The 27640-nt window shown below is 40.5% G+C and overlaps 2 protein-coding genes across 4 annotated transcripts in view; both read right to left on the bottom strand.

Moving 5' to 3' along the window:
* Positions 1-708: 708 nt before the first annotated feature.
* Positions 709-19364, bottom strand: ERCC3 (ERCC excision repair 3, TFIIH core complex helicase subunit). The gene is made up of 15 exons (XM_058028209.1): positions 19310-19364; positions 19019-19224; positions 17868-18104; positions 17192-17241; positions 16144-16279; positions 15777-15935; positions 14595-14799; positions 13290-13604; positions 11967-12151; positions 9266-9468; positions 5602-5698; positions 5296-5413; positions 3993-4111; positions 2028-2180; positions 709-1672 (listed from the first exon to the last, which is right to left on the bottom strand). Exons 1-15 carry the CDS (start codon positions 19326-19328, stop codon positions 1538-1540), a joined length of 2337 nt encoding a protein of 778 aa, XP_057884192.1. The 5' UTR covers positions 19329-19364; the 3' UTR covers positions 709-1537.
* A 5333-nt stretch (positions 19365-24697) lies between these two features.
* MAP3K2 (mitogen-activated protein kinase kinase kinase 2) overlaps positions 24698-27640 on the bottom strand; it is a 42249-nt gene continuing 39306 nt past the window's right edge. For all 3 annotated transcript variants that reach the window (XM_058027742.1, XM_058027744.1, XM_058027743.1), the window contains exon 17: positions 24698-26499. In XM_058027742.1, the coding sequence (XP_057883725.1) occupies positions 26274-26499 (226 nt within the window). In that variant the 3' untranslated portion in view covers positions 24698-26273. The remainder of the gene's footprint in view (positions 26500-27640) is intronic.

Below are 27640 nucleotides of genomic sequence, written 5' to 3'. Positions count from 1 at the left end.
CAGAAGTAAATAATGCTTTAAACTGGGGAGAGGAAATCAGTACCAGAATACTGTACAATCATCTCTTCCATTTAAGCTACTCCAGCACTGCCATGGCTGGTTTCAGGTTGAGGCAGAAGACACAGCATGAGAGAAAGAATCAAATGTTACAGGGTAAGGCTCAGAGCCTAAACAAAGTTTAAACTGGGGCAGATCAGTTCCCTTTCTAAAAATTACCTGATTCTGATACAGAGACCAAAACCAAGCACCATCTGTTCTCAATTATTAAAGGCTTCCAATATCTCTGCATTCTCAATTTGTGAATTCATGCTAATAAGAGACAGAATTCAGTATTCTTGTGAAGCACATTTGTCATATTACCAGAATAGCTGTACCATGCATGCTCCTTCCAGTATGGTAAATGTTTATACAAACCTATTTTCAACCAACAGAGGTCGTTCCTAAAGCTCTACAAACAACCAGAGAAATAACACCTCTTAGTACAACAGCAAGTAGCGTGTTACATTATTAAGCAGGTGTTACTTAAAGCATTAAAAAGCATTCTTCTGCCACAAACCACCAACATTTCCCTATTGCTTTCTAGAATTATAATGCAGTCTTCTTTAAAAAAAAGAAACTCAGGAATCTTTCTTTCACACATTCTTCCAACTCACCTTGTGAGAAGTCAAAATGCTTTTTGATTCAGTAACAACCGCTGTGGTGACAGTGCACTGTTTAGCAGTTATGAAGGTTTTATTGCATGGTTAATAAATAGAATATAAATAACAAGAGAAACAGCTTTTATTTGAGCAACTTCTCAAGAGTAGCAAGAAAAATTAGGAAAACGAGCACAGAATTCCTTTGTATTTACTACTAACGCTGTCCTTGAGTTTACTTTGGTGACAGTCTCTTTTTCTTCTTGTCTTCAAACTCTAAAGTATTTCTGACCTATTTTTTAGAATTTTAATACAGGTGAAGTCACAAGTATAAATTAGCTCTCAGTTTAAAAATATAATGTAAAGTGCTCCTCTCAGGATTTGTTCAGCTCACTGAATGATTTTATTTAAGCATCTTGAGAAACAGTATATTGTTGAGCAGACACAAGAATCAGATAAATAATATCTCAAACATCAGTACAAACTTCATTTACAAAACCTTTTAAGGACTCTTCTGAAAAAGGATCTTCAGCTGATAAAAATAAAATCTATTAATTACCCTGAAAACCAGACAAGTACTTCTCTTGAATGAAGTGGCCCATATGCTTCTGCCCTCCAGCCATGAGGAAATGAGGGCATAAGACAAGGAGCACAGTGCTACACAAAAAAAGCATGTGCTGTGACGTATTTGTATCTTCAAGTTCCTAAAAATATTGTCATGGTAAGATTTAGTTCCTTCTTTGCTTTCCCATTCACCTACAGGAGCACATACATTGGTAAGTAAATATGTGGCTGTACAGATGCACATAAAGAGTCTGTTAGAGGACCTGTCATAAATTCCAGCTCCATCTCTGCAGTGACAGGAACACCGGTGACATTCCAAGGAGCTGCCATGTGAGGGGTCACTTGCGGAAGCGCTTGAACAGGGGGTGGATGTGCTTGTTGGAGGACGCCTTGCTCCGGGACGAGTGGTACTCCATGTACACCGTGTCGTCTGCCCCGGACATGGAGCTCATGGTGCCGGCACGGCGCGACACCTGCAGGACAACGAGCACACACACGTGCTTAGGGTGGCGTCAGAGGCTTCAAATATTTGCACTGCATGTGACTTAAAAGATTTACTTCAAATCTGTAATGACAGATCTGTTACCTTCTCCTTCAAATATGATGGAGAAGGACACGAATTCCATGTCGAATTTTTTCTGAGTGCCCAACAAGTGAATTATTCCAATAGCTAAAGGCTAATACACATTAAAAAAACAAATCTGTTCTCTAATGTTTCACAAAGATACCAGGCCATCAATGACAACACCACATTTAGAATTGGATGGAAATAAAATGGCCCAGTTCTGTCCCACCTGCGGTCATCCTTTTCAAAGAATTCTTCATTACCTGAGTTGACTTTGAACCATATTCTCCAGCAACTACTTCCTCTTCAGCATCCAGGTCAGATGCTTGCAGGACTTTCTGGAGAAGCTGTTGCTGTTCTTCTTTGGTTGAAAATGAAAGTTCTTCTTCTTCCATGCCTGCCAGCTTTGTGATTACCTAAGAAACAGAGCACACTACAAGGTGAGGGCTCTTCCTCCTCACTGTTAGCTATTCAAAACCAAGACATGTATTTCTGATTCCATATCCTGTTGGAACTGCCTTCAACTTTGATCACTGGTTGGAACAACCTCACACTACATACAAAATCTTGCTGAGTGATGTATATATACATACACTCACAGCTCTTGTTATATTCTGGCTGGAAATGCAAAAGACAAATCTTTGGGGGAAAAAAAGGGAAAGAAGAAAGAAAAGCTCTGGGCAGAGCATGTCAGCTAAGCATTGTTTATACCAGCTTGACCAAGAACCTGACCAAAGCACATATAACTCAGACATGTATTCAACTTCCTGCAAGGTTGGTGTCATGCTGTAGGCTCTAGATTTGTCTAGTTTAAGAACCAGTATTTTATATTTAACAAAAATAATCCAGTAGGTCTGCAGAGACTTAGAATTTTAGCAAGAAGCATTTAGGACAATGGGGAAAAGCTCCTAACAAATTGAGATGTACAGCTGTTGGGAGACAGTGCAGCAACCTGCAACAGAGCATAAGTCACAGAGCAAAAGGACTCTTCCAGCCTTTGAGTATTTAAACACTGGGTAACTTCAGTTAGGTTTGTTCTCCTTGGAAGTCTCAGTAACTCATCTGGTAACTGTGGGTGCAGGGCACATGTGACCTACTGGCAATGCAGTGCCATGGCCTCCATCAGCGGACAAAGCTCCTCTTCTGAAGAGCTGAAAGATCTCAAGCTTCTGTTATAAAGATTTGCAACAGGCAGCTTACTTTCTTAACCAGAGGTATTTTGAAAATGTCACATTTGACATGGTTTTGAGAAAGACATTCTAATTCAACCATTGATTATGTAGTGTTTTCCCTCATCTTTTCTGCTTATCTCTTGAGTCAATACAATTAGAAACTAATAACTTCAGCAGTCTGGGTTGGAGCAGATCACAAAAACACTGTAAATAAAGTTTAAGGTAAAAGGAAATCCATATTAGCTGCCAAGTACCATCTTTCAAAAATGGGGTAGGGAAACACTGGAATGAATAATCAGAGCTGTGGGCTGTTATTTGTGGGAATATCTAGTCTGAAAAAGGATGTTTTCCTGAGAAAATGTCCAAGCTTGAAGAATCCATTAATGGAAGGAATCACTCATACATGGCTAAAGGAACACCATGGTACTTCTTGTTTATTTAGGAGTATATGTGCTATGGTCATTTCAAAAATAAAGCAAAAGGAGTCACAAAAATCCATTTTAAATTGTATTTGCCTGTTTCCACTTCTGGTTGCAAAACAGTGCTAGCATGATTCATAGAATGGAAAGAATTCCCACTGCATCATCTTTTAAGCTGTACAACTGATGCTCTGTTTAAAAGTTACCCCCTAATTCTTTAATATACAGAGTTCTTCTGCATCTGGTTTAAAATTTAGTATATCTTACATTTAGTCTCTAAAATAATAAAGAAAATACAGTAGCAAAGGCAACTGGTTAGCTAACCAAAAAAAACCCAGCTAGCAGTGCACTCCAAGCAGAAAACTGCAATAAGGCTGATATTTAAGAAGCAAAGACAAGGTATGTGGATTGAGCAAAAACGTATTCCTCCAGTTCTCTTTTGGCTAAAAGGCAAAGAATGAACCTATTGAAAGACGGCAAGAATAAAGTAAGTACTAAACAAAAAATGAAAAGAAAAAACCTTAATTAACACATTCCACAACCAGAATTCTCAAGTACTGGACCAAATACTAACACTAAACAATATGACAATTACATTCTTAGGCCTCAAGTATAATAGGTAGAAGGAACAAGTTACCTTGAAGCTATAACCTTGATCTACAAGAAACCGTTGTCGTTTTGTTGAATATGCCATTTCTTGAGTGTCTTGGGACACAAGGGAATAAAAAAAGGCATTGTATTCCTCTGCCACCATGCCTAAGAGACAAAAGCACTCAGTGATTAGTTTCATTTGCAACACTGCAACAAAGAACAACCATGGAATAAATACTGAAAACAGGTACTTAAGTAAGTTATCCCCACAAAACTATTTGTATTGTCTAGCTGCACCCAGCCCTTGCATAAACTGATTGACACAGCAACTCCTACTTTTGGTCTTAATAACTTGAGGATAGGTGAAATGACAAAAACAGAAAAGGAAAAGTAGACTAACACAATCAAACAGGTGCTCTAAGAAGAATCTGCTACTTTATTCTGCTAGGCAAGGTGAAAGATAAAATCGTTTTTAAGTCTATCATGTCAAGAAGTGAAAAGTCAAGAGCAAGGACTGCAGTGCATGTCAAAAAAAGTCCATCAGAAAAAGACAAAGGAAAAGTTTTATCCATGTGAACTAGAGTTTGCAGTGTTTTTGAATTAAAAAAGTGAAACAAACACACTCAGCTAAGAATTCATAGCACTATCTGAAGACCAGCACATACCAGGCTGTGCATAAACTTTTTTACACTTACAGTCCTTAAGGTCTGCTACCCTGGTAATAGAGTTCTCTTCTAAAACTCAGGGTTTCATTAAGACTTTGTCAATTCACTAACATGGGGTTTGTTTGCATTTTCAAACAAAGCCTTACCTGTAACAAGAACAAACTGCTTGTTTTAAAATATTAAAATATATAAAATATACAAACTGCTTGTATTAAAATAAGTATTTGCAGAGCTTAAGTTTGAGTAGAAAGTATTTTAAGGGTAATTGTTCTAAACAAAAAAAATTCTTTTGGCCATGTTTTACAAAAACACACTAGTCAAAAACCTAATCCAGTTTTTAAAAGCAAGTAATGTACAGTGTCAAAAATGTGATTTCTAGAGGCTTGCTTCTTAGAATAATACTATGATCCAACACAAACAATTGCATGTTGAAGAAAATATCAAGGAATGAAAAAGTGAGAGAATTGCCATAGAAAGTCAGTTTTCTTTCAGCTTTTTTTGTCCTTTAGAAGTTTTCTCATCACTAAGTTTACTGACCCAGAAGATGCTTCATTTTCATTCCCTGGGATATAGGTATATTCTCTTTGACTAAAACCTAAGGACAGTATAAGGAAGCCTCATGAACATCCAGTTTCCCCTGCTCTAGGTTGCTGTGATCCAAGGCCCAAGCACCACCTCCTTTACCTTTTTTGGCTCTCAGCACTCGGCCCAGCCTCTGAGCCTCCTGCCTCCGTGAGCCCCCATGGGATGAGATCTGGATGAGAACATTGGCCTCTGGCAGATCGAAGGACGTGTCCCCTACCTGCAACAGAGCAGCACCTCTGAGCACTCTCTCATTTCCACATCTCCCCAGCCAACACCAAAGCCAAAGCACAGCTTTCTTTGTGAGCTGTGATATGCAGATGTCAAATGCACACCAGGCATGTGCAGCTGACTCTTAAAGCTGACTCCAAAGACAGGCACAAGGACACAGTGAATGTACTCCCTCACCTTGGAAATGAAAATAGTGTTGATTTTTGGATTGTGCTTGAAGTTCTGTAGAATTTGCATTCTTTCCCCTTGTGCAGTAGGACCATATATATAGGGTCTGAAAAGAACACAATATATACAAATGAAATAAATTGAAGATTTCTCACTCATTTCTTATGAGGTACCCTGGGAAGGAGTGCAGGACATCTTTGAGCAGAAACTAAAACAAAGCAGATTTTGGTACAGATATCAGTTTACTTTTATCTTGTTTGACTCTTTATGGCAGCTGCCCAGGGGTTTGTGGAACCCTCTGCAGCAACCCAGTCAGCCAGAAAGAAATTCTGACAGTTACAAATGTTTTGCCATTACATGCACCAATGAAGCTGTATATCAACAGACTGAATACATTTGCTAAGCCTACATGAAAGACTGAAGGCAGCTGTTAAAGACATTTTTTTCCCTCAAATGTACTGAGTTAGCACATTTACAGCTGCAACCTTTGCTTCCTGTTTAAACACTTGAAAATACAGGCTTCTCTATCAAGGATATGCTGGGTGTCACAAATGGGCTGCTGGGTGTTGTTCTGGGAAAATTATTTCTGCTTTTCAAGGTAACCTCTTGCCCCTCTAATACCTTCTGGGCTTATTGAAATGATGCAAAGGCCTCAAACATTTCATGAGCAGCTCACAGTGGCATTTCACCTATGGTTTCTGATGTCTGACAATGAATTACATGGAACATTTAATGTTTCAATCCCAAAGGCTCACACAAACTCAGTCACTCACAGACTTCATGAGTAACTTGGACTGCTGTGAATTTTCCAGTGTCTGGCTGTTTTACTTCTGCCTAAGCAGAGTTAAAAAAACAAAAAGCTAAGAAGAGCAAAGCCCACACAAAAACAGTGAGCTGCATGCAGGATAGCACTGCCATTGCTTTGTCATCTTTTGCACTACTTTTCCAAATTAAGGTTACCAAAGCATCTCCAAACAATAGGAGCTAAATTTTCCAATTACCATTTTGCTCACAGTTCCATAAATTATTTCTTACACAAGGAACTAAGCTCAAATTTTCCATTTAATATTGCACATAGATCATGGCTGAACATAAACATGGCAGTGCATGGACTTAGGTTTTCTATTCTTATCAACTAATCCCTGTGCACTGGCTCCTCTTGCTTTCTTTGCTACAAACTTTATTCTAGGATTTTTTACCAAACAATCCTAGTAATCTCTAATCTAATTCTTCTATTTAATGTATTTAAGCAGACTTTTAGAAAAAAAAACAGCTAAAAATTGAAACTAGCAAATGAATCAATTCTGAAAAAATATCTTCATTATTATATTAGTAATATTCAGTAATATCTTAAGTCTCATTTTAAATTTAATGTATTATTTAAATTGTGAAGTTAAATGGCAGATTTAAACTGAAACTAAATTTTTGAGCCTTCCTTTCCTTAAGACCAAAGAAGGCATTCAAAAACATTTTGTATTAAGAACAGAATAGTCCTGAACTCCTGGCTATCAATCCTTCATTTCAACTTGCCCAGATCCTACTTGACAGTGATTCACTGGCATTCCTGAGTACTCTGCTGAATCTAGAACATTAAGTGCTAAATGGATTCTTTTTTTAATGTCTCATTTTCCTCACTGTGAAAAGACATTTGAGGGATTTGCAAAGATAGATTCCTCTGCCATTAACTGACATAACTGATAAAACCACAGAGGCACAGTCCTTCAGAAACACTGATTTAAACATATTCCTAACACCAGTGAAACCAGGCAGTACATGAGCTATGCTGGCTGAGCAAATCTGGATTCTCTGGCCCCAAAAATTGCGAACAAAGTAATTCCTGTCATGTGCATGGTCCTTCCAGCTTCCAAGGGCAAGGGGGTTAAGGGAGGAGTCAGCAGAGGCAGCCAGACTGTGGCCACCTCTCCCCCCATGGGGGAGCCCACCCAGCCCACAGCCTCCTGTCAGGCCATGAGAAGGGCACTGGGAGCTGTGCTCCTGCTGGGCACACAGCCACAGCACTCCTGATGGACACACAGCCACAGCACTCCTGCTGGACACACAGCCACAGCACTCCTGCTGGACACACAGCCACAGCACTCCTGCTGTACCCACTGGGCTGCTCTGTCCTGCTGGACACACAGCCACAGCACTCCTGCTGGACACACAGCCACAGCACTCCTGCCCTACCCATGGGGCTGCTCTGTCCTGCTGTACCCACAGCCACAGCACTCCTGATGGACACACAGCCACAGCACTCTTGCCCTACCCATGGGGCTGCTCTCTCCTCCACAGAGTTCCTGCCCTACACAAACTAACAATTCCCTTTGGTTTAGTCTGCTCACAGCAAAAAACCTCCAGTTAAAACAAACCTCACCTTTGTCCAGCACAGCAAGCCTGTGCTTTCTTTCTAACAGTGGCAGCTGGATAACCTGGAGCTCCATAAATGATGTGAGAAACACAGAATTCCCTCTAGAACATAAAAAGGGGCCACCTACTCTTTCTTCAACTGGTTTTCCTACCATCTTCCACAGCATCTACCCCACTTACAACTGCTGTGCCCCAGAGCATCCCCTGCCCCCCCAGCACTGCCTGTACTAAAGGCTTTGTCTGTGGTACACTGAACACTGCTAGAGACATTCCAGAGGCATCATTACAGCTAATCTCTGTCCAGACAGATTAAAAAAATGATGAAAGAGACCACGGGTGTTGGAATTCATCCAACACCATTAGCTCTGCTTGCTATTTGATGTCACAGCATGCCAGCACCACACGGTCCCTTAACGTGCAGTCAGAACTGATCATGAATTTTGGAAAGTGTAAGGCTTGTTTGTGGTTTTGCTAAGGAATACTGCTGAAATTCCCAAACATGAAATCATACACCATCAAAATGCCCCACAGCTTCCAGCAAGCAAGGCATTATTTGGCCTTATCAAAGAAAGGGTGAAGCCAGCTTATAAGGTTATGTTCCCCAAAAATTGCTCTATGCCTGATCCTGTTAAACTCTCCCTGACCATCCCTCCCCAAATCCTACCAACAGATTGATGCTGACCCCTCATTAAACCCGGCTTGCACAACCTCCCATAACTGCACTCATTTTACAGTCATTTAAGGTAATCAAGGAGCTCTAGGGACAAATGTCCTTTAATTTATTAAACAATTACTGCACTTCTAGGCAGTGCACTAGTACAGCACAGATACCAAAAAAGCCTGTCTTAGTTTTTTAGACAAGGGTAAGAACTTTTGAGAACCTGAAGAAGAAGGCCCTGGGTCTCAGAACATCCTGAAAGATCCAGAGTATATATTTGAAAACCTTTCTCTCAGAGAGATAGGGAAAGCTACCATCCATTAAAGAAACAGTTCTAGTGATATTTCCAAAACCCCCTCATTTTTCCATTGGCCTTTACTAATTAAAATAAAATAAAAATACTAAATCTTTCACAAAATCCTGGATGTAAACTTTTCTGAAGCAAATGCCAAACAGAGACTCTTTTCAAACATCAAAATCATGCTGCAGTGCCAGTCCATCCAAAAATACCCTCCCGAGCTTTTTATGCAGGAGGAATGGAGTTACAGCATTACATAAAATATCAAAGACTACTGAAAGCTGTGAGATTGCAAGGAAATTGTCATGGAAGGAGGAAAACAACCGTGCCATCACTGGCTGAACACTTACTTCCCAAGTCTGACTGCATATTCCTTCAGTGCAAACACATTGTCAGCAAAGACGATGATTTTATCATTCCGTCGCTCGTGAAACTTTATCAGGAACTGACAGGCTCTGAATTTATTTGGGTTCATGGTGTAGAGCAGTATCCTTTTCTTTGTTTTAATAGCTACATATTCTCTGTAAAATTCAGGTGACATTGGGCACCATACCTACAATTAGAAAACACACACATACACAAAGTAGCACTCTGTTATTTACTTATTTAATCCCAGTGGGAGTTGAAAACCTATTGGGGGCTGGTAATGCATTAGGACTTTCTGTACAGGGCAGGTTACACATTTTAACACAGTCATTTCTGTACCAAAACGAAAGCTATCACTCACTGAAGTCTCCTGCATCACTAAAATCTGTTTTTACAAAATGCTTTGGCATTGAGATCCATGACAGAAATAGGCAGTGGGACTGGAACAAGACTGAAAGACAGTTACTTCATGTTCACACTTAAATAATTTACTAACAACTACTATTTCCTACAAAGCAGTAATTAAGGGAATGAACTGTGTAGTCTCCCTCTCACAGCAGTCAAAGCTTTTTCCCATAAAGACTCATTTTCATCCATATTCTGAATGCTGAGACATGTTTTGTCTTCATTACAGAACAAACTCGCCCATCTTTCTCCATATATCTACAGCTATTGAGTCTAGAATTTCCAAAACACTAGGACTGATTAGAAGTTTTCAACAGACAATAACATCACCCCAGGACACCTAAGCAACTCTTCTATTATGTAAACAACAACCATAGTACTTCAACAAGTCTAGGTTTATTTTTCCTATTCTAGCATGAAAAAAAGAAGAAATTATCTAGTTTAAGCTAATGAAGTGACACTATTGATAACATCTGACACTATGCATAGGGGATATAATTTGGGAAACATTCACTCTGCTGTACATAAATTATTCCCTCATATCCATTGCACAATAGAAATTAACCAACTACCACAGAGAAAAGCCTCTTTCATAACCACCATTCAGCTAAGGAAGTTTATGACAATTTAGAGGAGTTTATTTAAACAACATTAATTGTTCTATACTGATAAGACCTAATTTTTTGCTTCAAAATATTTTTTCCAGTGACTTAAATGCCAGATGATGCTTTCATTATCCTTTGACTACATTAAAATAAATGTACTGAATAGGCTCTGTTGTTATTGTGTGCTGTCTACATGAAATACTTAAAACTCTTGAACCAGAAGACAATTAGATCAAAGTGACAATGAGATACAAATACTGAATATTTTACTGTGGTAAAAATTTTCATCTATTGCTCAATGCCTCTGACTGCATGGCAAACACATGTATTTTGTATTTTCATTTTACATTTTGCAAGACAGGCACTCCAATCCAAAGACTTAGTATGGTTGCTCAGAAAGGGATTATTTGTAAATTACAAAACTCTGAAAAAATAGGTAAAGAACGGGTTTGTTGTCTTTTTTAGAACTTTGTGTAACTATTTAAACTGTGCTGCTCTTTCTCTTTTAGAGCAGGGAAAGAGCAACACCTTCAATAACCATGACCTGCCCTGTGAGACATGAGCACTGCCCTCTCCAGCCACCTGGGAAGAACTGCACTTGAAGAGTGAGCCAGACACCGTTCCTGGCTGAGCGGAATAAACCAAGTTGATTAATGGTGCTACTCCTCAAGGAAATCCAAACAAATATCCAAAGCAGTTGTGCACATACGGGACTCAACACTGGGCTTTTTGTTCTTTGCTTTTGGTAGAGTCATCAAATGTTAGCTCCAAACACTGGCCTAAGGAATAGAAACTTGCAGAATTTCCCCATCATTCACAACAAAAGGTAGCCCATGCTTCATTTTTTAACGACTAAAGGGCAGTTCAGGGACTGGGAATTTTGCTTAGCAGAACTAACCAAAGTGCCTAAATGCAAACCTGAATTTGAGGACTGGTTACTCTCCCTTCAACAGTTATTTTCTAGGTGCTTTTCACTTGCATTCTATGAGTTCAAAGCAGTGGGTTTTTTTCCTTCTACAATCTCCAGTTTGCACAGTGTTCAGAAGGAGAACTGCTGACCTACATGTGCATATTTTATTCCAGTACCAGAGCTAGGGAGAATTGCATGAAATTAGCAAGACAGGCTTAAAATGAACTACCACAACAATAACAACAACACAAAGACAAAAAACCCCCTAAACTCTTCCATAACACACTGCAGCCACTAAAACTTTTTGGTCTCCTGTTGAATGGAAGTAAAGTTCATGAAAAAGCAATCCTCTAACGCTTACATGGAAATATTGTAAATAACAGCTTGGAGAAAGTTATACTCTTCCCTAAGTATCTTCCATGTCAATTACCAGCGATAATATATTGAATTAGGCTTTCCAGAAAGATTACTCTAACATTCTAATGTGCCTGTGTGAAAGATTTTCACCTCCTTCTATACCAGATTTACCTCTCATCCATATGCTGGAAAGAACAGAGTTACATCTGTATACTGGAAAGAATGGTGAGACCCAGTCCTACGTTTTCAAGTTTCACCCTCACATGTTCAGGCTTGAAATAAGCAGGTATTTTCTTAAGTGTTTTAAAATATCTATCATCATTCTTTTTTATAAGAGCTGCAAGAATTTTTCTCAACTTTATAAGCATACTAAATAAACACTAATAGTACCAAAGAGCAGAGCATCACCTCAGCACACTGGACTTTAGCAATGTAGCCATTGTTCTGCAGCTCCATCCAGTTGGCTTCATAGAGCTTTGGTCCTATCAGGAAGTTCAGGTCAACAATTTTATCATCTTCTCTGACCAGGGTAGCAGTCAGCCCCAGTTTACAGTGAGCTTGGACGATAGTGAGCACACGTCTGAACATTTTTGCTAAAAAATCCAAGACAAATTGTTTGTTAACTTTCCTGGATGGTTTCAGAAGACAAATATTGCAACTTTAAAACGACATTTTCATCAACTCCTGAGCATAAGGCAAGCACAGCATTGGGAAATTGTACCCCACTGCACAAACACTCCTAACAAATCTGTGTTACATCAAAACTGCACAGTGATTGCAGCTTTACTTTGCATTGTCAAGTACACTCTGAAAAATCTCAGTAAACCTTTTTTATTATTTTCCATTCCCCAAGAGAAAATTAATATATGCACAGGTTACATGCTTTGGTTTGGGTCTATAGTATTTCCTAGCAAGAACTATGACACAAGGACTCTTGGCTGACTGCCACATTCAGGACTTGCAGGATATGGCGGAATTACTCATCTTTAGTATTGCTAGAAACCACAGAGGAGTTGCTGTACTTTCATTTCTATGAAACCAAGCAAGGACAAATGACAGGACAGTGCCAGTATGCTACTTTGATAAAATGGCAATTAATCACCAAGGTCTACTTCTGAAATCCATTACTTCTGTAGACACCAAAATATATTCAAATAAAAAAAAGGAAGAACAGCTAACAGAATCTTGGGTGTTTTTTTAGCCAGGATTATTCCACAGACACTTTAATAGCACATTATTGCTTTCCAGTAGTACAGATCTCAATTACATGGCAATTTCAAAGACAGCAGTTATTTCTGGATGTTAATCACTATGGTTACTCATAGACATTAAAAGCTGGCCTGCAGTGCCACTGCATCTACAAGAAGAAGGCAGATGATTTCCTCTCCTGTTCAATTATCTACAGCAAAATTATGCAAAGGTAATTCAGGTATTTTAGCAGCACTTTATCAACCTACAAGGAGGAACTTGTACATTACACTGCTATTATAGAAAACACAGTGTCTAATTTGAAGGGTTCAGAAAACTAGTGGTCAGCTAAACTATGTAGTATCAGGGAAAAAAAGAAAAAAAACGTAGAACAAGGCAGTTTACTTGTTCCAAACCCCTAAGCCATGGGTTTACTCACTACATTAATAATGAGAAGAACAGCAAAAAAACCATCACTTCTCCAAGAACAGAAGAACATTAACAATGTGTGCAACATGGAAGATTTGCACACCTTTTCCTTACCAGGAATGGTATGGACTTCATCCAGTATCATAAGGCCCCACTCTTGACTTTTAAGCCACTCCATTACTCTTTCTGCTTCCCAAGACCTTTTTGTCGTGTGCCCCAACATGGAGTAGGTGCTGATGGCAACAGAGCAGCCAATGGGCTTGTCTTTGGCATCAGAGGTGAAGCGGCAGATCTGGCTGTCGTCGATGGTGGACCACATCTTGAACTGGGCCTTCCACTGCTCCACCGACACGGCGGAATTGCCGAGCACCAGGCAGCGCTTGCGCACGGTGCACGCGGCCGTCACCCCCACCAGGGACTTGCCAGCACCTGCAGGCAGGAGCAGTGACACTCGTTAGGCATCTCTCAGACACCACTGGAGTGGGAGGAAAAAAAGCCAAAGAGCAAAGGAAAATCGTGAGAGGATATGAAACCATGCAAAGGGAATTTCTTTGTTGTTTCTTTGCTACAATAGTCATAAAGGGATCAAGTATTCGCTTCTTAAAAGTGCAGCTGGATTATCTACAGGACACAACCGTATTTCCTCAAGAAAATAATGCAAACAATGGCTTTGACAATTAGAAGCAATCATTTTAATGCTTTATAATTTCAAAAGAATGTTAAATTACAGGTGGCTACAGAAAGCTTCCCTAGGGTTGCTCTATTCCTCTGTCTCTGCCAGTTATACATTTCCCTTCAAAGAAACTCCTTAAATCTTCCCATCCTTCACACTTCTCCCAGCATCCCTCACAGACTCTCAGACTCTCATCACAGGTCCCATGTGCCCCCTCCTCCCCCCGTACTGAGGGCACTGGCACACAGCCTCCTGTTTGCTCCTTTTCCCCATTTTCTGTGGGCTGTCCCAGTCAGCATGTTTCTCATTTCTTCCTCAAACTCTCCTGCCCAGCACCTGTAGACTCAAGATCTTTCCTTCCTTGGACACCCCTTTATGCCACCTTTGTATTCCCAGCTCCCCCCAGTTTGCCCATTCCCATCCAAGGAACAAATTCCAAAGCCAACAGCTTTACATTTCACAGGAAGATGAGCAGAGGTGGCAGAGAGCACAGCAGAAGCAGGACTGGCACTGTGAAGGCACCACAGCTGCTCCCCAGCCCCTGCCACGACACCAACAGCTCTGTGACTTTGCTCTCCCTCAGCACAGCCTCACCAACAGCTCAATAAAAACCACCAGGACTCTGCACACAGGGACCAGAACAGTCCCTGCTGCTGTCTGAAATCCAGGCAGCTGTCACCTTTGGAATTTTCTGTACTACAGGCAAATAAAAAACAAATTGTCTAAGTAACAACACAGAAACTTACCACACGGCAAGACAATAACACCAGACCTGGCTCGTCCATTCCCAAACATCTTCCTCAGGCTTTTCTCTTGATAGGGTCTGAGGACTGCAGTAGGTTTCAGATCTATATTGATATCAGGATTCACAGAATCATTTCTGAAATCATACTCTGCTAGTAAGGGGTACTCCAAATGGATACAACGCTTCTGAAGTTCTTCAATCATCTCCTGAAGAGGAAACAAAGCTTCAGTTGATAAATTCTCCACATCTGAGTTAATTTCTTTTCCCTAAAAAAAACTAGGTTACATAGTACCAAGTGAAGTTACATTTATTTTTTATGTTTATGAAGTCTTATTCTGGAAACTTTACCAGTGATTATCCCAGCCCCCAAAACACTTTGAACAATGGTTAACATCAGAGAGGGCTCTTTAGGCAGATGGAAGAACATGACACATTCAGCTCAGGTTGCTGCTTGCCCAGCAATGACTGAACTACACCCTGAAGTCCTGCAACGAAGAGTTCAGTAACAGACAGGAAAGGTTCTCTGTGTTACACAAAGCTGCACATCTGTTACCCTGAAAACCTCCATGGCCTGTATGGAAGTTATTCCAAGACAATGACAGGCTGAATCAGTCACCAAGAGGTTGTTGGTTTGGGTTGGCTTTTTTCAAATAAACAAAACAGCTACTAAGTTATCCTTTTCTAAATTCCTTTTTCCCCTACTAAGGCATCATTAGAATTACCAAGTCCAAAACCAACTTGAGAAGTTCTATAGAAGCTCTCTGAAGGTCAAGCAAGGACTCTGCTCCAACCTCCAGCTCCCCTTCTCAAGTGATGAAATTGGAACCACCAACTAAGAGTTTCTTCTGCAACCATGAATTACAAACCAAAAGCAGGAGGGAAAAGAAAAAAAAAACCAAGCTCTCTAAAAGCAGCCTCCACTGAATTCTCATCTTGAACTAAGTAATACTCAGCCACATGTGATGGGGACCTCCCTAAGTCCCTGGAGCCTCTTGGGCCTGTGAGCACTGTGCTCTGCAGGCAAGGAAAGAACACCCACACTGCCACTCTCTAAGATTCTAAACTTTGGAAGGTAAAAGGAAAGAAATGTTAATGACTTCCAGTGATCTCCTCTACCAAACAAAGAGCCACAGTCCTTCCTAGTAAGTTCTCATGTTTATTTGCTTCTGTGCAACATTCATACCTGCTTGACTTCAAAAGACACCGTCTGCGTTTCCTCCTCCTCCTCCTCATCTTTGTCCATCTGTTCATAAAACTCAAATAAGTCAGCTGGGACATCTGGCTTATTCTGAGCATCTGTTGCCTGTGAAGTTGATGGACCACCTTCACTAGATTTGGAAATCTGAAACAGAGGAACATGAATTTTCACCATAAGTTTCATTAGAGACACACTCTGGCTCCCCTCTTCCCCCCAAATTCGGGCTCATTAAAGAGGAAGAGTTTGTTACTGGCAAATGCAGCTGATGCAACAAAAAACCAACAGCAACTCCAAACTACTCAAGAGTTTACCTCCAGTCAGTGCAGTAATTTTAGAATGTGGCTGGACATACCGCTGATTTACTTGTGAATGTCTCTGTAATCAGCTCTGTCTCTTCACCTTCAGCATTCCTCAGGCGACATTCTTTAATTACATGGTCTTGCAGAAGCTGCTGAATTACATCAGGGTGGGTACTTTCCACAAAATACCTAAAATGAAAGAATAAATGAAAACATTTTTATGAACTTATCAACTGAATAACTCACAGAAAGAGTGGCATAGATGCATAACTAGATGCACACTCAAGCATCCAGTCTTGGGGTGCTAATATAAAAATAAAGACATTACGGCAACCAAAACCTTTTAAAAGATGCCTCACACCAAAAGCAACATGTACTGTGCAGTCATCCCTCATTACTCAAATGTTCTCTAACCGGAGTGGCAAACTCCAGCAGAAATGCCCACACAGAGCTCTCACATACACATCTTATTTGTGACACAGGCAAATGAAGTAAATTTTGACTGAACTGAGGTGAGTCTGTGAAAATGCCAGATGTGGTGTTTTCAAGACCTGTCCACATCACCACAAAAGCCCAAAAGACAAAACCTCAAACTTCCAAAACACAAACCACCTAAAAATTTAAAACTGATGCATCCTGTGATTCAGTGATGATTCTGGTTGGAGATCACAGTTAGAATATGTGCTGACTTCTCCAGACTCCTTCCAGCATTATCCTCTAGCTTTAAAACAAATCAGATCCAACACCAACACAAGCACCCATCTCTTGCCATGGGATTTACTTATCTTTCCCAAATGATTTGAAAACTTCAAAAGACATATTGCAAGTCCAAGCAATAAACAAGCAAACTACAATATCGGGTTTGCCACCTACTTTCAAAAATGTGATGACAACCAGAGCTAGCTCAGGACAGCCAAACACAATTCGTCAGCTAACATACTAAATATTTCCAAAAGCTGTAAAAGTGATACCTGAGAGCTCTGGAGTCTCACTCAGCTGGCAGCTGTGAGACTGCAGAGCTCCTGAGAGCACTCACTCACTCATACAGCTGTGCATTCGGAGGGTTTGCTGCCACAAGAAGCCAAGGAAGAAGCCACTCACCTGTTATGTTTCAGAACAAGCTTCACCTTCCCATAGCTGACAGTGCACAGCTACAAAGACAGCAGTCATCAGGAACATGCAAAAGAGAGATTCCATGTTTAGGACCAAACACTGCAATGGCTTTAAGTTTTTGTGGGGAAGCACCTTACCACAAAACATTTACTTGCACTGCTGTTATGCTCATGGAACAAACCTGAAAAGGTATTTTCAGAAGGTGCTCACATCATCTCACACAGGAGATCAGGCACAGATACTCACTTTTTATACCAAATCTCAAACTGTTTCCAGGACTGTGAGAACACACTTGCAGGATAAGGCAGGCTGTCTCATAGTGCCACACTATTACAGACTGCTTCCTACATTCTCAGTTTTCCTTCAGAGCAAATCTGAGGAAACGTTCCCCATGTACAAGTTGTACTGGCTGAAATTATCTACACAGATGTTTAAATGTACTTTTTATAAACCCCACAAAGGCTATATTATGAAAATAGTATGTGTGCAGCAATATCCTATGCAAAAAGACAGAAAAAAAATTCTCTTGAAACAATGACAGAAGAATAAGACAGTTAAAAGTGATGAATGATTAAAAAATAATAAACCAATTAGGCAGAGGCAGCAGGAAAGGAATTCTTTAGTAGAAACAGATGTATTTCCAATGCCAGTGGAATAGCCTTACCTTGATAAACTGAATTATTCCATCTGGGACACCAGTCTTGCTGAGTTTCTGCAAATACTCGGTGATGTCACTTGTCTGCAAGCCCACACTCACAGCAGCATACAGGGAGTAAGCAGTCAGCTTGTACTCGTGAATATGGGTGGGTCTGCACACAGGCTCAGCAATGGCAACCAGAAAGTCCTGGGCATATTTGTAAACTGGAGAAAAGGCTTCCAAAAATATATGGCCATCAGGAGCCTAGAGAAATAAACAAATGCTGAAGGCACAACACTGTTAGTTGTACTGAATCTCATAATGAAGTTAAAAAAAATGAATAAACATGTAACTTTTGTCTTCTAAAAATGGTCCAGGAATTAATTTATCCACGCTCCTTCCATGGCACTATGAATAAACCCCATCCAGATCAATAACGTTTTTCCAGACTGACACGCTGGGGTATTCCTTCTTTTTTAATGCTACAGAAATTGCTTGAGTAGAGGCAAGCTTCCAGCCCCATTCCCCTGGAACAAAAAAACTGCTTGCTCATTTTACACAGAATAAATGAATGAATGAAAGTCAGCATTCGGGTGTCACAGCCCCAGGTGCCTGTACAGCACCTGGTGACAGGCACCGTGCAGAAGTTGGCTCGGAAACCACCTCTGCCCTAGATGGTGCACACTGGCAAGTTTACTGACATCCCTTTCGAAGGACACAGAAAACAAACGGCACCAGTTACAGAATATGAGGCCAGCCCGTCTTAAAGCCGTTTCACTGCAACACACAAACCCTGCTACTGTATCACTGCAGAGACAGATCCCCTCGGGTCACCAGCCAACGCGCTGCTCCACAGCCCTCCCCGAGACGCCTGGCTCAGCTGCGGCTGTGCCGCTCCGCAGCACACCCGGACCAGCGGGGACCCCGCCTGGAGGCTGCAGCGATCCATCCCCTGGGCACTGCCGGGGCTGCAGCGATCAATCCCCCGGGCACTGCAGGGGCTCCTGTCCCCGCTCCAGGCGCGGCCGAGGCTCTCCGCCCTGCGCTCCCCGCCTGACCCGCAGCAGTCCCGGCTTCTCCCCCTGTCCGGCCCTGTCGTGTCCCGCAGCGATCCCGGCCCCGGCACGTCCCACCGTGGGGCACACGGCGGCAGCGGCCCCGCCGCCCCCCGCACGCACCACCCAGAGGGGCCGCGAGCTGTGGTCGGCCTTCAGCGGCATCTGCAGCCGGTAGTCCTTGGCGCCGTACTCGTCCACCTTGGTGCCGCTCTCCTCCACCTGCTTCCCCGCCGCCGACGGCACCGCCTCCTGCGGCTCCTTCCCGGCACCTTCGTCCTCATCGTCTTCGTCGTCATCGTAATGGCGCTTCTTGGACTTCTTCTTATCTGGGAGCAGAGCGGGAGCCGTGACTGAGCCGCCCCAGGTCCGCCCTCCCCGGCCCGGCCCGCGCCGCTCCCCGGCCCCGCTCACCGCGCTCCTTCTTGCCCATGGCCGCCGCGCGCCGCGCTGCGCCCGCCCGCGCGTCACTTCCGCAGGGCAGCGCCGCGCGGGGCGGAGACACCATCGTCTCTCTGTTCCCCGGCCGCCCCCGCCGCGGGGAGACGCGCGGGCGGGCGCGGGGCGGGGCCTCGGATACGGGGGGCAGCCACACCCCGAGCCACGCCCGGAACAGCGGGAAATGAGGAAAAATAATTAAATATTAATAAAAGAAATTGAAGTTCCGGAAAGTGCACCGTAAATAACAGTAAAAAAGCTAACGCGGAATTGAGATATGACAGTGACATTGCGCAGTGTTCTAAAGTACAGAATTCTTAAAAGAGAAATCACACTGTTGTCCCTACAGAGTGTTTTAATATATTTCTAAGTACAATTCGTGTCTGATTTTGGAAATACAAATACATTTCGAATGGTTAAAAACAAAAATTAAAAAAATATTTTGAACATCAGCCAGCTGAAAATATATTTATCTAGTAAATCATCTCTCAAAGCTTTTATATATTTAATTATTCTAACTAAACATAGTACCCTTAAAAAACAAGTTCATAAAAATGTAGAAATGAAATTGTGGAATAAGATTACTGGGATATATACACACACACATTCAATGCATACACAGAATTACAAGGCGGGGTTGGTTGGTTGTTTTTAAGTTTGGAACGTTGTTAGACAACGGAACTAGCAAGCAATGCCCAACTCCTGAGTTCCTCAACCATGATAACCATAACCTAATTTTTAAATTGCTTTTATCTTTTTTTATACACAAGATATTCCATGTAAAGCAGTAACAGCAGTGCAGTTACTGGCAGCAACATCTCAAAAGTAATAAAAAACCCCATACATCCAGACAGTAGTACATTGCACACACACGTGATTCTCATACACCCATCGACAATTGGTCAGAGTATTAAATCAGTGTACAAATTAAATATTTCCAAAAATGTGCAAAAACGTCAACGTTGATAGAAAAAAACACCTTTGTGTACATACATTACAAACTGTGCCCAGCATTCAACTGAGAGTAAAAACATTTACAGTGAGAAACCGATAGATTAAATAGAGAATTTAATGGCTACATAAAAATGTACATTAGATCAAGAGTAAATTTACAAATTTTTATTCATAGCTTCATGAAAACTAAAAGCCTACGTTCCAATTAATCTACGTCTCCTCCACATATTTACAGTGATACTCCATTATACAACCCCTGTGAGGTCTGAGATACAGACACTATGCTTTAATAAACCATTCCAATTTTAGGGTGACACTACCTTCTTTTACTGGTATTAACAAGAAACAAACACTAGGGAACTGACAATCTAATGGCTGTTCAGAAAAGAAAATGCAATCCTTGTTTATATATCCACATTTTATAAACCTCTGGGGGAAAAGGATCATCTAGTTTTCAGGTAAAAAGCACAAAAAAGCTCTGATGTATTTCCTATGACTATCCACTTATGAGCTGGAGTATCCTTTTCCTTATTTCTCAAAAGAAGACCCTGACCTCCAATCCGTACCTGTGGACTCAACATAAGGGCTGAACCATGAGATACACTTTTTTATGCCGTTTAATCCAGGTCTTCTCCCTTTCAAATAAGTTTCTGAAAACTAAGCCCTAGCCAAGATGTGACTGCTCTGAAACATGAGAAATATCATTTCCTCCACCCCATCTATCTCTCTACTCTGTATACAAATATATTGGTAGAGGAAACCCAAGGACTGCACCAGCAAACTGGGAGCTGCAGCATCCTGGGTTCAAGTGATGGGCTCCCTGGTCTAAAGCTGGACACCTTACTCAGGAGCTACCACCTATGCAGGACTTGAGCTTTGCCAGCTAGAAAGAAAAATAAATGGTGTGGGCCAAGTGGGGGATATCAAGTGAGAAAGGAGCTCCTTTGTTTCTGATCACAGATTTTGATTCAGAAACCTTGGCTTGACAGCAAACCTGTCTGACCCCTCAGTGCACATTAGTGGCTCCTCCTGAAGGCAGCACCCACACCCAAGTACCTGTGGGTGACATCTGGCTGTCACATAAAGAGGAATGACCACCTCCCAGAGCTTTGGAACATTCTCACTATGGTGCACAAAACAGATCAGGTCACAATTTTATCTTCACGGTGTTCCTGACATGTCCCAAGGCTCAAACCCAGCTACAGAAGTCACCAGGTTTTAGTCACCAAGCTTATGCAGTAATTTTAGAATGACAACAGTAAGATTAAATTAGAAAGAGCTTTTAAAAAGAAAACTCTTCATTTTAATACAAGCATGAGTTTTGCATATCAAACAGCAACTATAAACACCCACATGTCTGAAATATGGGCAGTGTCTATCACTTTTTACTAGTACCTGCTTTACTCAGTCAGCAACAGCTTACTGGTGGATACACACTATTTATAAGAGACATGAAACATCACTTTTGGCTATATGTATATGGGATAGAAAAGCTTTGGTAATTGTATGTGATTCACACTGCAGACTTGGCATTGCCACAAAACAGCAAGTTACCAGCAGGAGGAAATGACACTGGCGGCAATACTTTCGCTTTTCCAGAAACACCATAGGGACTTACATTCAAGCACACACATTATATACTTCTCTATATGCGTGACACAGTCTGTCAAGATTAAAAAAGTAAGAAATTGGTTATAAATAACTGTAGATCTGACCAATTTTCTCAAGTCTCTGAAGCTGCAGTTAGACATAGCTCTATGCTGTCCAAAAGAATGGCTTGCTGTACTGCACTGTACCTACGGGTGCTACGAGGCTTTCAGTCAAGACAACAGCAGGGTTAGGATTATCCAAAAAGCACAAGAAAGAAATCTGTTTGTTTGCTTGAACAGATCAAATTCCTGTGCACTGAAAGTAAACAGCTTTTAATATAGTACCACACTTACAAATGTACCAACATTGCTTTCAAGCCCAGTAAGAAACTCTGCTGCAGAGTCTGGTACCCAGAGCCAGGAAGCCAAATCCTGACAATCCAGTTACTTCTGTGCATGCAGACAAATCCTCTTTCTGGCATGTACACTGGTGTACAATATCCAGAATGCAAATACAAAATGTGTATTAGCACAGGAAGCCAAAAATCACTTTCAAGTTCTGAATTTAAATGTCTGCTGCAGATTGTAACTCCAGCACACTTTTCAATGCAGTTAGGCAAGCTCTGCTTTGGGCACTTTGAAAAAACCCATTCTCTAAGACTGCTTTGGTGACATGGAATTGTATGACATATTTCAATATGGTGTTCTAACATGAACCAAATTAAGGCATACAGAGAAAAAGGCACTAGCTAAAAAAAACCCCAAACATTTCATTTTGTTTTACTGAAAGGACTATTTAGCTACAATTCTAATTGGAAATTAAGTTAGAAATTTTAATACTATATTTAAACTGTCAAGAAAAGAAGACTGTAGAGTTAACTATGCAATTATTAGATCCATAGATTTATGAGTTCTTCCATGGATATTTCTATCCCCCAAATAAAAAATAAGCAATTTTCTTTAACACAACTGAAACCTTGAGTCATGCTCTAACAGGGCTGTTAGACACACCATTAAAACCATACCACAGAAGTAGCTTTTCTGACTTAATATGTGCAACAGACAGAATACTAAAAATCATTAGATAAGTAAGACTTTTGAAAATACAAATACTCACCATGAATTTCAACCCTTATTTTTTGGGAGTACAGCTTCATCATGCTGTTTACAGAAAAGCAAACTATCCCTGCAGCAGTATTGCTTTCACTGGAATTTTTTTATAACTGGATTCAATAATTAAGACCAATTCATGATTCTAAAATGCTGGTGGCTTTTTAAGTGGGATACAAGAAGTTGTGAGTAGGGATCTTGGCTTTGCAATCCTCTCCCAATGGAGTTTAAAGCTTGAAATTCCATGCAACCTCACAAATTCTAGAATGAGGGGTCATTCACCATGACCCCACAATCCCCTGTAAGTGTTTAACAAACCCTGTATATAGGTTGTTTTACTACATTACCCCACTAGAGGTGAGTAATAGCCAACCTCTTGGTAAAAGTCTGATTTAGCTTCATAATTAGTTCTAGCTTAAAATATTTGTGTTAATAACCATCTGATTTACTGTAAGTTATTTAAGTCAATAGAGAAATTATCTTTAGGGTGCAAAAACTAGCTCAAGCCTAACGTTGGTTAAATTTATAAAATTTTACTAGAATCACTCAAACTGGAAAATGTCAACTTCATTTAAGAAGCACAGTCTTTACATTGACAGCTTTCTGACTTGCTAAAGACATGATGAAAAATGCATTCTGAAAGTTGCTTTTTTTCCTGGCTCCAAAATGCTGACCGTTGTCATGACTGAATGCCATTTTTTTTTTTAGAAAAGGCACAAAAGCAGCAAACTTGATTGTTCAGTAATTAAAAATCACAACAAGGAAGTGATATTGCAATATACATGATCCAGCACTGTCTCACGGAAAGGTCACATTATAAGAAAACTAGATTCTGAAAATTTTCAAGCTTCAGAGAGTGCAGTTTCTCTTCAGAATAGTATATTTAAATGTTATGAATGCTACAGATAAACCTGGTTACATTTTCCCTTTAATGTCCTTTTTTGGTAATATAAAATTTCCTTACCTTTTCAGGAATCACTGACCACTATGGATTTTTATATACATTTTCACCTTGGTTTTGGTACCTTATTAGTCTGAAATTAATAATCTCAATTACATGATCTTGAAAATTACCTACATAAACTATTAGGTTCTACATTAAACTTCCCATTCCTACTGTCACTAAAATTTGCTTATAAAGCAAAGGCCCCTAACAGCAGAGTACATACCAATTCTTCTCAAAGGCTGCTTCATAGCTTTTATCTAGTGACAGAGAAAAAAAAAAAGTCAGTACAAGCTGCCTTTGCTTTCAGCCTTTAACACTCTTCCTGGTATGAAGTTCCTCCTGTGCTCAGGAAACCTTGCACAGTTGTGTACCCTGACCAAGAAAATTTTAAGTTGGGTAAAATACTCACATAAGTTGAAGAAATCACCACTCTCAGTTTCTGGAGAGATGGCCACAAAAAAGTCTTTCTTACTCCACCTACAGGTAAAGTGGTTAGGATAGATCCTTACTCCTGATTATGCTCTGGTAAAACATATGGAATTCAGCAGAATAAATTCAGAAATCTCATATGTGAGTGACTGTGGGAATGGGTAAGCTTATGGTTCTGTCTCCATGCATTTTGTAAACCTGATAGTCCTCTAAAGATGCAGAACAGGTAGAGCCTTGTCAGACTGGACAAGGGTAACAGTACCAGCCTGCTCTGCCTTTAAAAAACAACAAAAGCAAGCAATGAATCATCCAAAACAGTAAACATAATTTCAGTTCTGTTGTCCAATAGTTTATTTCCAAATGCCCCTTTAAATTATCTATGTTCTGTTCTTCTACAAAAATATGAGAGTCTGATTTTTCTATTGTGAAAAGACAGTTATTCACTACACCTGATCAGTACCTGGGCTTCTCAGCTGAGAAGCATTATTTCAGATTTTTAATTCTTTTATTATGCTCTTTCAGAAATATAAAAAGTAATTCACGTACACTTTATGACAGCTGGAAATCTGACAAATACCAATCTGGATTATCAGGCTGGAATATTCACACTCATGTTATTTAATTGCTGGCTCTCTGCACTTTTGGCCTGTTCTTTGTACAATTTTCTGTGCTGTGCCTCCTTCTTCATAGGATTTATCAGTGCAACCTTATTAAAAATGTAACTGGAATCTTAGCTTTCTCAGTGACTCTTTCCTGATGTTAAGAGATGTTTGACTTTATTTCAGGAATTTTCAATGCATCCTAGACTGACCTGCATTACTAAACCAATTTTTTTTTAGTGCAGAATGGGAAGAATTTTATATTATTCAGGCACTTGATGTTGACATACATTCCATTCTAGCGCCTCTCAACAGCTTTGCAAATATTTCTTATAGCTCATTCTGAATCCAGTAACTCATATACTGCACAAGGATTAGTCATTCCCTTTCCCCTGCAGCCATTCATGGGACTGTGGAGGAGAACTGACCCTCAACATTAGTATTTTTTATCAGCTAAGATAACTGTCTCCCTCAAAGCTTATGCAACAGAGGTTCTCTTTGGCAGATAGAGCAGGAGGCATTCTCCTAACTATTTACATCCAATAGCTGACCCTTGTCTAGCATGGAAAATTTCCCCTTTGCAGTATAGTAGTTTCTAGGAGTCTGGGCCCATAATCTGTTTACCTGTAATTATTTTCATATTAAGATAATACAATAATTCTACACCAAAATCTCTAACTAGTACATCAGTTTTGAGCTCGTTTTTGTTATTTTCTTTTGGTCACATAGAAGTACCAGCTAGACATGCTGCTGCACAAAGAGTTCTAAGTTCTTCCAGCTTCATCAATTAACTCTCAGAACCACATGTTCCTGCTTAAACTGTACATTCCAGAAGCTGATTAAATGCTAAAATACAGTAAGAACTTAGAACTCTCTGCTGCAAGTACCTACAATATAGATAAGAATCACATAGAAGTAACCTTCTTGTCCATTAGCTGCATGTCTATTTTTCCCTGCACCCTGAGTCAGTCAGCGGTGTCAGAAAAAGTCACACAGTTCCTGACTGTCCAAGCATTTGTAATTTTTTTTCCTCTTTAAATAAGGAACAAATATGTACTAAAGTGCTTTATCTACATCAACCACATCAGTACATTATAGAAACAAAAAGTTCTAGTCCTGGTGGGAGGGGGGAAGAGAAGATTCTCATTTTAGATACAAATTTTAGATTGTTTACAATCTAAATGAAACAAAGATTCAAGAGAATATTCTCTCTCTTGTCTTTTTTTCTCCTTTTTCTTTGTAAAAAATAAAAAATAAAAGTGCAGTCAAATAGAAAATAAATGCAGTAGATGCAAGCTGAGTTGAGGCAGGTGTTAGTGATAGTGTGCAAACGTGTGTCTCAGCAGTTCATCTGCAAACGGTCGCAGCTTGGCCTCGATAAAAATCCGTTTCAAGAAATCCCGAGCGTGGTCGGAGACGTGAGGAGGGAGCTGGGGGTTGGTTGGCTGAGTGGCAATTTTAAAGATGGCAGCCATGGCTTCAAACTCTGCCCACGGGGGCTTCTCAGTGAGCATTTCTACCACTGTGCAACCTACACTCCTGAAACAGAGGCAGAAGTGAAACAGCAGGTTACAACAGAGTCATGGCCTCCCAGGAAAACAGGAAACAGCAAAGAGGGACTAAAATATCACATATAAGCAGGGTCCACATAATACTACAGGGTAACTTCAGCATGAAACAGGCATTGGGACACACCAGCATGTACTGCTATACCTTTACCTCAGAGTTACACAAATGTCTCCACTTCATCACTTCCCTGGGCTGAAAGCTACTACCTCAATGAAGGGATAATTACATATTTATTCAGGCAATACTAACTGTCATAGGGCACTGCCAGCACCCAGTGCTCAGCAGGCCACGCACTCAGCATTGCACTTGGAAGCTTTCCTGCTCCTTGAGGCTGAACAGAAATGCAAAGCATCAGGAAAGCTCCATGCATGCCACGTGTGGTGCCAGCTCATTAGAAATACACAAGTTATCACCAGTGAATCGTGTGAAACAGAATATGGCAGCTGAAGAACAAAAGCCCTACTTTCAAGGTATCTTCTCTTTTAGTTAAGGATACTAAAAATATATTTAGATGGACAAACAAAATTTTAAGTTCCTAAACAATCTTTGTTCAGGAACAATTTTAAAGAATTTAGGAAGGTAAAAGGGCATATATATGGCCAGAGAAACTTTGTTCCAGAAGTCCTTAAAGATCAGCATCTTCCAATAACAAGTGATCAATACTGCAAAATGGATAGGCTGGAATAATTTTCCAATTTTTCGAAAGTTTGAATGTTTTTCAAGATGCTTGCAAGAAACTTTGTACTTAAATAGAGGTATGTTGCACAATACGGATTAACTGACTGACAGCTGTCTAACTTTGGTAGTTTTTATTAAGTTTTCACCAAGAAATACACAATAACCTTCATACCAATATTTGAAATTTGAGCAAACGAACTGCTTGATATTATAAGGTGGACCTATTTTTCACTTATATCAGAGTAACCACTAAATAATCTGAAGTAGCCTAAATTCATTTCCCTGAAATTGAAAGTACTGCCTTTGTTTGGATACAATGTAGTTCCTTTTTAAACACACAGTGTTACTACTCCAGCCTGTCTGCTGCTGCCGGCCCATTACTGTGTATTCACAGATCACCTGCAGTGCAAGGGGTCTCATTGCCAAAGTCCTC

Source organism: Melospiza georgiana, chromosome 7, assembly GCF_028018845.1.
Source record: "Melospiza georgiana isolate bMelGeo1 chromosome 7, bMelGeo1.pri, whole genome shotgun sequence".
NCBI classification, from domain to species: domain Eukaryota; kingdom Metazoa; phylum Chordata; class Aves; order Passeriformes; family Passerellidae; genus Melospiza; species Melospiza georgiana.
This window is presented reverse-complemented; position numbering and strand designations above follow the sequence as displayed.